The following is a 15,811-nucleotide window of genomic DNA, read 5'->3' as shown; positions in this document are numbered from 1 at the left end:
GGCTTCTCTTGTTGCAGAGCACTGGCTCTAGGCATGTGGGTTTCAGTAGTTGTGGCACTCAGGCTCAGTAGTAGTGGCGCACGGGCTTAGTTGCTCCGCGGCATGTGGGATCTTCACGGACCAGGGCTCGAACCCGTGTCCCCTGCATTGGCAGGCGGATTCTTAACCACTGAGCCTTATTAGGAAGTCCCTAGGCCTCAGACTTCTTATATAAGGAGGGAAACTACAATGATTACTGTTTCACCTGGTTTAAGATGTGGAAATAATCACCTTGTCCATGGGACAAAATGAAAATTATGTTTTTATGGATTTAAATTTTAAGGAAGAGAGGATAAAGTAATTGTATTTCCTTTTTCCATTAACAATAATAATGCCATCTTACAAGTAACACATTCTTTTAAAAATACCTTTTACTATAGCTATAGCCACCATTTACTGAGTGAGTCACATATTACATAAAAGTCAACTCTTTCAATAATCATAATAACTTTATGAAGAATCTGAGAATTTATTTCCAAGATGGCCACCACCAAATCTTTCCCTCTGTGTATGCTTATGATATTACTTCATTGAGAAGAAGAGTCTATTTTCTCCCTTTGAGTCTGGGCTGACCTGGAAGACTTGCTTGAACAACAGAAGGTGGTAGAAGTGACATCTGGAAACTTCCAAGGCTGGAATCATAATAAGCCTTGTAGCTTTTACCAGAGCCTCATGAAAGGCTCCCTCTGGAGTGAGTCAGTCACCACTGAATAAATCTGACTACCTCCTAGGGACTGCCATGCTGTAAGAAATCACAAGCAAATCATGTGGAGAGGCCACGCGGAGAGAGTGGCCCAGGCCCCAGTTCTAGCTGTACTAGCCCAAGCACCAGACATTTGAGTGAAGTCATCTGATGTCCACCCCCAGCAAAAGTAACATGAAGAACAACAAAGAAGCTCAGGGAACGGACAGAACAAAGGCCCCAGATATATGCCATGTCATGCCACCCTAGCCACCCTCAGCCATTCAAGTTTCCATAGGTATTGCCCTAGTCATCACGGAGCTTAATTTCTGCCTAAATTCCTAAACCACAAACTAGTACAATGAAGTGATTGTCGTTTTACACTACTAAGCATTAGGTTGATTTGCTATACAGCAATACGTGCATTAACCAGAACAAAGATATTATGAGATCCATTTTGTAGATAAGGCAACTGAGACTCCGAGAGGCTAATTTATTTCCCCAAGGATGCAAAACCAATAAGTAGTAGAGTTGGGATTTAAAACTATATCTAGACTAGTTTCAAGGCCTATGCTCTTAACTACTACACCAACCTTTCTCTGGTTTCAGTTAAAACGTAAAAAAATACCTGTGAAGGAGTAGAATCTATTTTTCATGGGAGTGATTTGAAGTTCCAAAAGTTTAAAAGGCTTACCTAGAAATTGGATATCATTGGTGGCAGAGCCAGAGCTACACCCTGGGTCTCCCACTCCAAGCTCAGTAGGTTTTCTTTTTTTTCTCTCCTTTGTTTCTACAATAAAATATCTGACTGTCTTGCCAGGTAACCACATATATACACTATCTTTTCTGCATGCAACCATTAAAAATTTACTCAGTCTGACCTGATATCCCACAAAATTCACCCATTTTAAATATAGAAAAGCACTAGTCTCAAAGCCAGTGTTTGCAGAAGTAATAGGAGATGAACATTTAAAATAGGTAATAATTCTGCCTTAATTAAAGACTTATAACTGAAATGTTTGCAGTGCTAGACAGAAGGGAATTATACTAATCCAGATGAGATGAATTTATTTTAAAAAGCAAAAATGGTAAAGTCTAGCCATGTCTGAAGCAATTGGAAGGCATTGATAAACAAAAATATAGGGTACTTTTTTCAAATGGCAATTGAAATTAAGCAGCATTCTGTTACAAATGCACAACAGTTTCCCATTAGGTAGATCTATATATTTATTAAGTTTAATTTAAACCCTATTTGTATTGCATAGAATTAAAATTGCTTACAAAGAAGGAATTCTCTGGTTTTGAGAGAAACTTTGTATAAAGATCTCAAACAGTGCTTGTAATGTAGTAGGAAGTCCTTGTACATATTTGTGGAATGAATGATATCAGTGGAGTTTAATTGAAATACTATAGATTAGAAGAGTTTGAATTGTTCCCCGGAAAGAATTAAGTAAGAAGTAAGGTTTTCACACAAAGGAAACTGTCCTTTTAAATATGTTGAGCAGAATTTGTGTCTAATTCATATTTGGTCCATCAACCCACAGAGCCCCCTTGGGAAGGAGACACTGGGAATCACAGACTCTTCCCATGGGTTCTTCTGTTCTCTTCACAGTGTCGACTGAAAAAGAAAGGACAACCTAAAAGTTGAGAATTATGTTTTATTCAGCAGACGTTCTGAGGACTTAAGCCTGGGACATAGCACATCAGATAATGCTGAAAGACTGCTCCCAAAAGGCAAGGGTGGAAGCCAGGATATATAGGAGTTTTTGCTACAAAAGACTAGGTAGTTGGAACATCAAAACGATTACTGTGAATAAAAGAAAACGAGATATCTCAAGTTAAGGAATTTAGCACTTTTCTACGTATGGGAAGATGCAAGATATGGGGCTCACCGAAATCATTCCTTTGTTGTGTACCTGAACTATCTGGAGCCAGCATCCTGTGTTTTCTCATCCTGAATCTCCTCAGGGTGCACCATGAGGGGTGGCTGCAGCAGTTGACCGCTAGGTGGCAGGCGTCCTGTTTCTATCCTGAGTTCTCTCAGGGCTTACTGTCAGAGTGGCTGTAATGTGGTGGCTTGATGGCTGTGACATCCTTTGTTAACTGATATGGCAGGCAACATTTTAGTTCATGACATCAACAACACTGGACCTACTTTCATTTCTGGAACATACCAACCAGTGTCGTGACCCCACTGCATCCCTAATCACTCTCTTAGAGACGCAGCTTTCTGCTCAAATGTCTCCTCCTCAGAGAGGTCTCCACAATTACCTAAAAATGCAACCACCCACTCCCTTACTTTGCCTGATTTTTCTCAACAATCCTTGCCCATTCCTGCAACTATGTTATATATTAATTTTTCTATTTATTGTCCATCTCTCCCACTGGGATTAAGTTCCATAAAGGTATGAACATTGGTGTTCAGCTCACTGCTATATGATGGAACACCTAGAACAATTCCTGGCACACAGAAGTCATCTTTAATATTGGTTAAATGGCTAAATGTATTCCATTAGGAAGGATTTAGAGGAGATGGTATGGAAAGGCAAATCAACATTCCTGACAAAAATCTTCAATGAATCCCTATATATAGAATCTTCCCTGTTTAGACAAGAAAGATGGTACTCTGAGATGTTCAGATTTACTGTAAAGAATTTACATTCCAGTAAAAAGAGCCTGCTCTGGCATTCATTTAAATAGAAAATCAATCTTCCGCATAGGAATTTCATCCAATTCCCTTTGCATTATTTGCAAAACAATCAGGTGACAATCAAGTCATTTCAAATAAATTAAACTAAACTAAATCAAATATAAATTAAATGCAAACATCAATACACTGTTAAATTTAAAATACTGTTAAAACTGAAAAGAACGGAAATAGCTTAAAATTAGCATGAAAATTAAGCAAAAACAGCTATACTGAGTTGTTAAACAGGGCCATTAAGGATATAAAGTAGCGCTCAGGCTATTTTCTAACCAAATAACAATTTGTTAATATAAGCACATGGGCTGCAAATTAATTCCTTATAATGTAAAATGGGCACTATTTTCATTCTCTTCACTGATGCAAACATCTACCCTCTAAAAGCTAGCTTAAAGGAAAACAGGTTAAAGAGAAATGCAATTTTTGTTGTGGGAATCCTCAGTTGAGACTTAATATTACAAATTATGATGGTTTTGTTTTTGTTGTTTTGTAAAATCAAGTGGATCTTATCACAGAGGGGAAAAACATCTCAGGGGTCACAGTTTGCTCCTCTGTATTATTGTGGGTTTGACCTTGTTATTTTGGCCATAAATAGCAATCTGTATTTCATCTAATCTACTCTTGAGTATTCCTAGTGATGGGACCTTAGCAACATTTTCCCAGCACATTATTCCAAAATCTAATCAACCTTACATTTAAAAATACTTTCTTAATGCCTAACCTAATGGTCTAGTTTCAGGTTGTTGCACCTCCTTATACTACCCTTAACAACTTTAAAGATTTTCTTTTCCTGATGCGTATTATCACCTCCCAAGTATCTATGCTCCATCATGACCATTTGTACAGTTTATTCTCTAAATAGAACTGGGCAAACAATGTTCCCTTAACCTCACTGCAAAGACCAAGTCCTGCAAATCCCCTATCACTCTTATAACTGTGGTCTAGATTCCAGCCCTCTGAAGAACCAGAGTGATTGCATTTTATGTTTCCTTTCTGGTATTGTACAAAGCTGTCCCCTAAATTTGGTCATCTTCAGGATGGAAATGAATCTACAAATGTGATAATAATAGTAACGGTAGGCAACCAAGATGGCCTGAATGTTCCTCTCAGCGACTAAATTTTACTCCGGTTTCTTCCTCACTATAGGCCCTAGACCTCCCTTTTCTTAGGGCATTTACTTTAGGAAACATGCAGTTATAAATTATTTCTCTGCCTCTTTAAGATGTGAATCTTCTACAGCCCAGGAATGTCTTTGAAAGGAACTGGGAGCCATCTCTTTAAAACATAATCAAGAAAAGCAACACCCAGATCTCCCAGTCACTATGAGAGGGTGGGAGCCTAATTTCATTGTGTCAATTACCAAACACAGATGGCCTAATCACATCAACCAACCTCCCCCCAACACACTCTCATACTTTCCACTAGCTCCCCTCAGTGCTTAAAAACTCTCCTACCTTTTGTTTCAACGGAGTTGAGTTCAACTTCTCCCCTCTATTGTCATAATCTTGAATAAAGTTTCCCTTGCCTACTTAACTGGTCCAGTGTAATTTTTCTTTTACATAAGTAAGAACAGAGGCAGTCTCAGCCACTATAAAACACTGAAGGATTTGGGTCATGGTAAAAGTTAAACAAAAGGTGCTTTCTCAGTGTAATATTATGTACGAACAGGGATGTCAACTTTGTGAAAACTCATTGAGCCGTACATTTATATTTGTGCAGGGTTTTTTTGTATGTTAAATTTCAATCAATAACTTTACTTAGAAATACAGTTTGAATTCTAGCTCTGTCGTTTATAATGTAAGAACATTGGGACTGGTACTTAAGCTCTCTGAACCTCAGTTTCTTTATAGGTTAAATGGGGAGAATAATACGTACTGTACTGTGTAAGTGAGATTTAAATTAATGAAATGTTATAAAGTTCCTGGTAGAGTACCCAGTCTCTAGTAGTAAATTAGGTGTTGCTGTCACTACTGTTCATCGTTAGTTTTGAAGCAATCTTTCGTAGTAATTGGTGAAAAGTCACAAGAATGAAAAATAAGTCCCTTATTTCAGCAGCCTTCCAATTGGTCAAGATATTCATTCTACCTTCCTCTACTGCTTTTTAGGTAATTGATTTTAATGCATTTGCCTATGAAGAGCAATGAATCCTACATGCCTTGTAAGACAAAAACATCTAAATACAAGCTAGCTTTTTTCAGTCCTATTAAAAATCTAGTTTTTAAATTAGTTTTACAAGTTTACTAATTAATTTCCTACCTTAAACTTTAATCCAGCCTTAACCAATTAACCCTAACCACTGGCCCCATCCCCACCCAATACATCTTATATATTTTAGTATTACTGATCACTCATCAATTCAATCAATCTATATATATATATATATTTAAAATAAATTTATTTATTTTATTTTTGGCTGCATTGGGTCTTTGTTGCTGCGCGTGGGCTTTCTCTGGTTGCGGTGAGCGGAGGATACTCTTTGTTGCGGACTATACATTGCATTTATGTACACATAGCCAAAACTTCAGTTTTATCTCATTTTTTTGCTTCAAAAATTCCTTTACTTTAACAGTAGCCTTTCATCCTTAGCACCTACTAAGGACTAAGCACTGCACAGTGTTTTAAAATAAAGCCCATTGCCTCTAATTATTATTTTAACCCCAAAATAAATACTTTCAATAATTACTTTGCTAAAACCAAGGTAAAAATAAATGTTTAGAGTGGTATTAATAGGTTTAAAGTGGAATTGAACTATCAATAAATGAATTGGAATTGTGCATCATTTCGATTCTTTCTTGCGTTAGGTTTTACTCAGACATCTTTTGGGGAAATATTTAGAACACAAAGTGTAATTGACTTTTTTTTTTTTTTTTTTTTTTTTTTTTTTGCGGTACGTGGGCCTCTCACCGCTGTGGCCTCTCCCGCCGCGGAGCACAGGCTCCGGACGCGCAGGCTCAGCGGCCATGGCTCACGGGCCCAGCCGCTCCGCGGTGTGTGGGATCTTCCCGGACTGGGGCACGAACCCGTGTCCCCTGCATCGGCAGGTGGACTCCCAACCACTGCGCCACCAGGGAAGCCCGTAATTGACTTTTTATACCAGTTGAGAAAGAACAACAGGAGTCTCATATCTAAATTAAAATACATCTCACTCAGGTCTATAAAATAATCAACGGTGCATTCAGTTGTGGGAAGCTCTGGGTTTTGGAAAGAGAAATTGGGAAACTCAGATTCTGGAAAGCAGGGCTTTTTCAGCCAGGTGTAACAGCTACAGCCCTCTAAGAAAGACAACTGTTTTATCACCTGCATTCATTTCCTAGGGCTACTGTAACAAAATGTCACAAATTGGGTGGCTTAAAACAACAGAAATTTACTCTCCTAGTTCCAGGGGCTAGAAAAGTCTGAAATCAAAGTGTTGGAAGGGCTATACTCTCTCTGAAGCCTCTAGGAGAAGATACTTCCTTGCCTCTTCTAGCTTTTGATAGTCCCAGGCATTCCTTAGCATGTGACAGCATAACTCTAATCTCTGTTTCCATCTTCACATGGCCCTATCTCCTTTGTGGCTCTTTCTTCTTCTTATAAGGACACCAGTCATATTGGATTAGGGCCCACCCACATCCAGTACTACCTCATCTTAACTTGATTACATCTGCAAAGACCCTATTGCCAAATAGTCACATTCACAGGTACTAAGTGTTATGACTTCAAGTATCTTTTTGGGAGGTACAATTCAACCCATAATATCACTCTCCTTCAAGATGTATGAAAATCAGTATAGCTCCGATTCTTGAATTCTCACCTTGCGTAATTAGTAAGTACTGGGGGCAAATAAGGAGAATCACTATTTATAAGGTTGATTTGTAGCATTTATATATATATAGTAATTAACCCCTACCAAAAAAGCCACCTGTTTTAACACTGGAACAAGAAAGGGCAAAATGATACAAATTATTCAGTAGGTCTGAACTTTATTTTTTTAATCTATGAAGGTAGATTTATCTATTTTATCCAGACAATGCTGTCCCATGGATATGTAAGAGAAGCAGAAGGAATGACCCACATAAAGGCAATCTAAGACCACCCTTCCCCTAAGATTGTCCCATACATGATCGCTCATCCTTCAGCTACGTTTATCAGGGACTCACATAATCACTTCATTCAACTACTCTTATCAGGGGAGAGTCCTGCTTTGTTTGTGTATTTGGTTGATCAGTTGGTTCTGTTTTTCTAAAACACTTCTCTCTATTCAAGTTAAGTTCTCACTTTATTGCTCTAAACACATTGTAGGGGAAGAAAAGTAATTTTCCCTCTGCCATTCTGAGTTCTTAGCTGAAACTACTACAATAAACAACAGATTAACAAGAGGGAAGCAAACAGAAGTTTATCAACATGTAAACCTCATGTATACATGGGGGACGCCCAGGGAAAAAATGAGTAACTCTCTGAGGTAGCTTAGAATTCAGACTTAAATACCATCTTAATAGAGAAAGGAGAGGGAGGGTTGTGGGTCTCCTGGGGGAGAGTAAATAATTTTTAGGAAAGATGAACGGGGGAGGTGTGATAGTTCATGACAAAGTTTGTCTGGGTGTGGTGTGGACTTCTACCTAACTACCACTTCCTGTGGTAAGAGTCAATCTCCCCTGGCTGATGAAAGTCCTCAAGAGCGGGTGTATGACAATTGAATTCCTGTGGGAGGATCTGTCTTTAGGCAGATAAGGAGAGTTTAGAGAAATCTTCTCCTTGTATTTGCTGTTTTTCAAGTCACTACAGCTCAACATAACTAATAAGCCAAAGTGGCATATTTTGGGGTGGCGTATTCCGCTACCTTCAACACCTGAGGACTCCTTATAGGCACTTCTTCATGTCACCAGGATCCTTGGTCATGGTTTACTCCAATCTCCTTCTGCCTTAGACTCATTCACTGTCATTGGTATTGTGAGGACCCACACAGGACCTCAGAATTGGTATGAAGATTATTTTATGGTTTTTTTAATATACGATTTTTATCGGGGGGTGATAGTGGTGGTCTGGGACATCATATAAGAAGTCCTCGGCACAGGGGCAGAAGTGTGGGGAATTTTATGAGCCCCCTCCTTAGACACAGCTGAGGAGGCGCAGGGCAGGCCTCCTGGTGTTCAAGAGGTGGTATTAAGTCCCTCCTCTATTTTGTGGAATATGCCTGAAAGCCAGTGCCAGGCCTTGGCAGGAATGTTGGTCTGTTTGATGTAGTCCACAACATCCCAGGTCTTCTCCTCCAGGGTGTTTCCAATCTCCTTCACCTATTCCAGGATGTGGTCCAAAATGCTGTTGATGTCTGGGCCACCTGGGCTGGGGCTGAACCTTCTTAAACCATCTACAGAGCCGCTAGCAGGACCGGGAGCAACAGAATGGGCCTCATGGGGGGCCCGGAGGGGCCTTCTGAAGGCTCCTTCCGGGGCACTGAGGACAGCACAGGGGAAGACTGTTTCAAGCTGAAGACATCTGAGATACAACAGATCCAAAAATAGGCCCTTTTGGAGCTTCCTTTATCTGACAAAGGGCAAAAAGCTTTGGAGAGTAGGGCCGCCATAAATTCCCTTCCTGGGGCAGTTTCTCAGTCAGGAAAGGGAGGGACCACTAATACAAGGAGGATACACTGCATAAACATTATCACAAACTGTCACATCTTCCATTTGTTTCCCTAAAAGCTCATTCATCTTTCTCCCATAAACTCATTTGTTCTTCCCAGTGAAGCCCTTTCTTCCAGCTTCCTTTCCCCTATCAAGTTGGAATAGAAACCCCTATGTCTAGACATTCTGGGAACCACTACAGTTGTAACTCATAGGCATATGAATAAACTTTCCTCATTTTAATCTTTTCTCTTGTTAATCTGTCTGTTGTTAGTTAACTTGAAGGCTCCCCAACCATTTGAACCTATGGTAGAAGAAAAATTGTCCTAAAACAGGGGTGAAAACAGATCAAATTCCACCATAAGTAAAGGGTTTCAGAAGAAAAACTGAAGCCAGTTGTGCAGAAGAAATAAGAAAACTGAAATATGTTGAAGACCAAGTAGGACATGCTCTCCTACTTAATAGGAAATATGAAAGAAATTCAGAGAGGGAGAATCATAGGAAGAGAAAAAAGAGAAAAAGGACTTTGTTTTATGAATCCTGGCTTAGGTAACTTGAAGCACAGGGATTTAAAGTAAACTCTATCCTGTTCACCAGAGTTGGAACTAGCAGGTTCTAACTTACTGACATGTTAAAGAGCTGTTGACTAGCCTCCCTCTCCACCACCTTCCCTCCCGCTCTTAGACTATTGTTGCAGAGTGAACACCCACACTGCCCTTTTATAGGCTCTGCAACTCACACATGGCTCCTTCTGCTTGTTCACCCCACTCTCTGTCTCCCTGACTGACAGTCCTTCTCCTGTGGTACACCTATTATTATTATTATTTTAATATAAATTTATTTATTTTATTTTTGGCTGTGTTGCGTCTTCGTTGCTGCGCACGGGCTTTCTCTAGTTGCGGTGAGCAGGGGCTACTCTTCATCGCGGTGCACGGGCTTCTCATTGTGATGGTTTCTCCTGTTGTGGAGCACGGGCTCTAGGCACATGGGCTTCAGTAGTTGTGGCTCGCGGGCTCTAGAGCGCAGGCTCAGTAGTTGTGGCGCAAGGGCTTAGTTGCTCCGTGGCATGTGGGATCTTCCCAGACCAGGGCTCGAACCTGTGTCCCCTGCATTGGCAGGCGGATTCTTAACCACTGCGCCACCAGGGAAGCCCCGGTACACCTATTATTAATACCAACAGAAAGAATCACCTTTACAAAATCTCCAAGTGTAATTGATTATACTTGACTTGTTTCCATTAAAAACAAAAAGGGCAATTGACTTTCACTTTTCTTCCAACTATATTCTTGCATAGATAAAGCTTTTCTTGATAGCTCTCAGTGTAATTCAGAACATAACGCATATTTTCTATGGTTAGCGAACCCTTTGTTTCAATTGCTTCCAAGGCCAATATATTTGATTCCAACCTCTGGAAAGTTAAGTAATTAATAAATGTGTCAGATAAATGACATACAAATCAAACCTCAGTTGAATACAAATGGATGAACACACAGACCACCTTTGATATTTAACAGAATCAATCTCAAAAGCCACAAAGTGATGACCATTGTTATTAGCAATAATTAACTCTGATGTTGCAATCAACTTGTTTCATATGTGTCACAAAACATCTTTATAAACAAAAACCAAAACAAAAACAAAACCATCTTTATATGTGATGAGTATGTTTACAATTATGTTAGGCATTAATGTTGAGCTTTCTCTCTCTCTCTCTCACTCTCTTTCCCACCTCCTTTCCTTCCTCCCTCTCTGGTTCTTTGAATTTTATGAAGAAGTACACTCATAATTTGCAGGGATCAGTGCAAAATGAAAACGTGGGCCCCCTTGTTCATAAAGCAGGAAAAATTTACCATTAAAAGTACCCAAGTATAAAGTTTTCCTTTAAAAATATGTTTTACTTAATAGAAAACAAGAGTGACAACATAAACTTACAAAATAAAAAAAAAATTAACTTCATAATAGAACATGGTTTCTATGAATATAAATACAATTTTATTATACAAAATTGGCCTCATGCAAGAGAGACCACAGGGAGACTGTGGTGTGGCACATGTTGCTCTGGCACAGACGTAGCAGGGACTCTGTCCATGCCCACTCCCTCTGTTCCTTTCCCGTAGGATGGGGAACCAGGTCTCGGGGGCACTGCAGTGCCACCCAACAGGACTGGCTCCCTTAGTGGGAGAAGGGAAGGCCGAGTCTCTGTAACTCACTTGGAGATGAGGGCCAAGCTGCCCAATCTTGGTCCTGCTCCCTCTCTTCTCTAGGCCTACATATTCCCCTCCTTGCAAACTTGAGCTCAGGTATGGATCTGCCTTAAGAGGGGCCAGAGGAAGGTTGGGAGAATGCCAGGATGGTAGGAAGAAAGAAGGTTGCCTCGGTGCACCCCACTGGAGGTCTGTCATGCTGCAGGCAGCGAGGCAGCACTCTGGGAGCCGAGAGAGATGGTAAGAGGTTTCCGTGTGACCCTGAGGAGAGCTCGCGGCTCTGGCTGCTGCCCCACAGCTCCTGAAGTAATTGTGTTTCCCAGGCTCTGTTAGAGAGCAGGGGGTCTACAGGAATGGTACATTTTCAGAAGGACGGTGGTAGAGTCACTGAGCTTAAGTCACAGCATGGCCTGAGTGGGAAAGTACTATGCTTACTTGCTGTGGGAAGAGATATATTATTCACTGAAAGAGCTGCCAGAATGGGTTGATTTGTCATGAGAGCAATCAGAAGAAATAGTCTAGGAATAGATACTGAGGACTCTGTACCAGGGAGCGAGGACCCTAAGGCTTCTGGGTACTGATTTACTTGAGTTCATTGCTATGGAAGCACTCGTTTTTGACTCAGGATTTCATCTCCAGGCAAAGATACCTGCAGTTGGTCCAAATCCACCGCTAGGATGTCTCCTTGAAGTTTGGAAAGATGGTAATCTACTGTAAATGAGGTGAAGGTACCAGTTATGCCTCGACTTAATATTGAGGCAAGGGTCCGAGAGATCAGAGCTGGGCATATTAGGAAAGATTTGCTATGTGAGACCAGAGAACCAGAGAAGCTCAAAATATTCGTAAAAGCTAAATGTGGTTATCTGTCAACTACAGCCGCACACACATGCGTGGGCCTAATGCGCAGTGGTGAGGGAAAATCCTCTAGCAATACGCTTGATAAGTAACTCTTTTGGAAAGAAGAAAGTGGCCTGACATGAGTATTTATACGTATATATTCCTGGGAAGTGGCAAATGGCTTGATTTCTTGGGCAGGGACCTAGAGAGATGGAGATGTGAGTATACCGGAGGTCAAGGGGTCTGGGAAAGAAGCATGTGGTAGAACTTACTGGACTGGGCACAAAGTCTGCAGATCTTTTTGTCTCAGAGAGTATCCACAACAAAGGAAGCACTTAAAAACCAGGAAGAGGGACTTCCCTGGCGGTCCAGTGGTTAAGACCTCTCCTTCCAATGCAGGGGGTGTGGGTTCGATCCCTGGTTGGGGAGCTAAGATGCCACATGCTTCGCAGCCAAAAAACCAAAACATAAAACAGAAGCAATATTGTAACACATTCAATGAAGACTTTAAAAATGGTCCACATCAAAAAAAAATCTTAAACAAACAGGAAGGTAGAAAGAGTTGCATAGTAGACATGAGCCACACTTGGTCCTTGGTAACCCTCGTGCTTATTCAGTGGGCTCAAGAACAGAGGGGCCGTGGTGACAAGAAAGGAGGCTGTGCATCAGTTCCACATCCTGGGCTTCCTTTTACCAAGACAGATGTAGCTACCGCTGTTGCTGAATGTCTGACCTGCAAACAACAGTGATCTACACAGAACACTAAGTACCCACCAATATAATATCATCTCTGAAGAGACCAAGCAGCCCCTGGGCAACAAACTGATGACGCTGGACGCTTTCCCCTCAGGAGGAAACAGTGTTTCATCCTTACGAGGACAGAGGTTTGTTCTGGCTATGGGTTTGCCTTCCCTCACCTCCTAGCATCATGTCTGAGAGTCCAGAGTAACTGATCTGCTAGTGTGAGATCCCAATGAGATAGCCTTGGATAGAGGGTGAGGGAATGGGCAAATGACCACAGGACTCATTGATTCAATCCTATACCACATCACCATACTGTCTTAAAGTCTCAGCTGAAGCGTCTGCAAGGTTGGGACACTATTTTTTAAAATGTGAGTATACTTCCAACTAATGGCCATTATATAATGTTGTGTCTCAGATAGTATAAGTGATCTGAGAACCAAAGGGTGGAAGTAGTGGTAGCCCTTCTCACCATCACGTCCAGTGACCATCTTGGGTAAAGTCACTAAAATTTCAGGTACTTCTAGATTAGAAGTCCTGGTTCCCAGAGTGGGGAGGTTTTTGCCAGGAGATGCAGTAAGTGTTCCACTAAAAATAAAGTTACACCTCCTACCTGGTCATTTTAGGCTCCTCATTCTGGTAGAGAGCAGGCAAAGAAAATATTGTTGTCCTAGCAGGGTAATTGACCCTGAATATAATGAGGAAATAGTCTGATGTTGCATAAACGGGACAAGAAGGCACATGTTTAGGATTCAGAGGATTCACTGACATAGCTTTTAGTGTTCCAGTGCCTGGTGGTAATTATAAATCAACAATTATGGTAATTATGGCCTACCATGGGAAAGTAACCAGTAGACCCCTAAGGGATGAAAGCCTGGCTTACTGGGCAGGCAACCTGGACCAGCAGAAGTGCTGGCTGAGAGTGAGGGGAATAAAGATGGGGTGGATTGTAGAGGAGTGAGCAGATGGCCAATAGGCACATGAAAAGATACTCGTCACTGCTAATTATTAGAGAAATGCAAATCAAAACTACAGTGAGGTACCACCTCATACCAGTCAGAATAGTCATCATTAAAAAGCCTGTAGGGATTCCCTGGTGGCACAGTGGTTGGGAGTCCGCCTGCCGATGCAGGGGACACGGGTTCGTGCCCCGGTCCAGGAGGATTCCACATGCCACGGAGTGGCTGGGCCTGTGAGCCATGGCCGCTGGGCCTGCGCGTCCAGAGCCTGTGCTCCGCGGCGGGAGAGGCCACAGCAGTGAGAGGCCCGCGTACCGCAAAAAAAAAAAAACCAAAATAACAAAAAACAGACTTACAGATATAGAGAACAGACTTGTGGTTGCCAATGGGGAGGGGGTTGGGGGAGAGAAGGACTGGGAGTTTGGGATTAGCAGACGCAAACTATTCTACATGGGATGGATAAACAACCAGGTCCTACTGTATAGCACAGGGAACTATATTCAACATCCTGTGATAAACCATAATGGAAAAGAATATAAAAAAGAATATATATATGTACAACTGAGTCATTTGCTGTACAGCAGAAATTAAACACAACATTATAAATCAACTATACTTCAATAAAATTTTTTTAAAAAGAATATAGTTTACAAATGATGGCCTAGAGCCCAACTGCAACAGCCCCTTTTGTCTTCACTTTCTATAATTTTTAAGGTTATTTTATTTTTGAACAACTGGCCATCATCTTAAATAATCACTGACCAAACACAGTGAAATTAAAGCGGTGCGAGTGAATCTGAAGGGTAGAAGGGGTGGCTCAGAGCAGCCCTGCCTTGTGCTGCCCATTCCTCTTGGCTGTTACTCTTCTCGTACAGCTTCTTAAGCAAGAACCCAAAGCCCTGAGCCACTGCTGAGGCACCGTATGCAGTCACAACACGGAGAAGGCTGCTGGAAGTGCTGGAGAATTAATCCCCCAAAGGAACAGCCTTCAACAAATGATGGATGAGAGCTGAAGGATACACACCCCAGCTTTCTATACCTCTGGTAGGACAACTTTCAGGGATGAATTGCACAGTCCCTCAGAGGTCCTCATCAGGACGGAACTTCAGTTGACAATACAGCAATCTGCTCATTAATGCACCTTTAGTGGCTTTCTTCCCCACACTGACTCACTTCCCTACTTTCCCACCAATGTTTTCTTGGATCATTTGCCAAACCAATTACTTTCACTCAAATCCTTGCCTCAGGTCTGTTTCTGCGGGAAACCAGTCTAAGCCAATTTTGCAGATGCATAGGAGGACTATCAACCTACATAAAAATCAGTTGAAGGATATGTACCAGAAGAGGATTTTTTTTTCCTTAGAGAAATGAAAAAAAAAGGTTTAATTAATTTTATTCTTAAATATAAAGGAGTATAAAATTCTATAATTAATCATACAAAACCTAATCTTCAATATTTAAAGCAGTTAAAAGAGATATTAGAGGGCTTCCCTGGTGGTGCAGTGGTTGAGAGTCCGCCTGCCGATGCAGGGGACACGGGTTCGTGCCCCGGTCTGGGAAGATCCCACGTGCCGCGGAGCGGCTGGGCCCGTGAGCCATGGCCGCTGAGCCTGCGCTCCGCAGCGGGAGAGGCCACAGCAGTGAGAGGCCCAAAAAAGAGATATTAGAATAGGAAGAGATTAATGTAACCTTTACTGAAGTGATCTATAAGCAAAGGGAAATCTTAGATGTGTTCATAGTAGGAGATTTCTCTTATGGAAAAAATAAAGAACATGCTTTAGTTAAATATCTGACTTACAGCTTATTCTTTTGTCAAATCAGGGAAATTAATGATTTGGATAATTGTTGATGAGGCAGAAGCTTTTGGCATTAATCATTGACAAAATATGTTTCTAAGATTTGGTATAAAGCACTTTTCTGTGCTACTTACAACCAGCATGTTGGACATGAAAAATAATGGTGAGAATTGGCCCCTATTAGATAGTGTCTGGTTAGAAAACTCACTATTAATCACCATTCATTCATGCGTTTCTTGAGGATGC

The 15,811-nt window shown here is 41.2% G+C and overlaps 1 protein-coding gene across 1 annotated transcript; it reads right to left on the bottom strand.

The window, feature by feature from the left end:
• Nucleotides 1-8,554: 8,554 nt before the first annotated feature.
• On the bottom strand, nt 8,555-8,817 carry APOC1 (apolipoprotein C1). The gene is given in 2 exon segments (XM_067739789.1): nt 8,555-8,745; nt 8,748-8,817. Coding segments are annotated over 2 exon segments (261 nt in total).
• Nucleotides 8,818-15,811: the final 6,994 nt, after the last annotated feature.

This window comes from Pseudorca crassidens, chromosome 5, assembly GCF_039906515.1.
Source record: "Pseudorca crassidens isolate mPseCra1 chromosome 5, mPseCra1.hap1, whole genome shotgun sequence".
Classification (NCBI taxonomy): domain Eukaryota; kingdom Metazoa; phylum Chordata; class Mammalia; order Artiodactyla; family Delphinidae; genus Pseudorca; species Pseudorca crassidens.
This window is presented reverse-complemented; position numbering and strand designations above follow the sequence as displayed.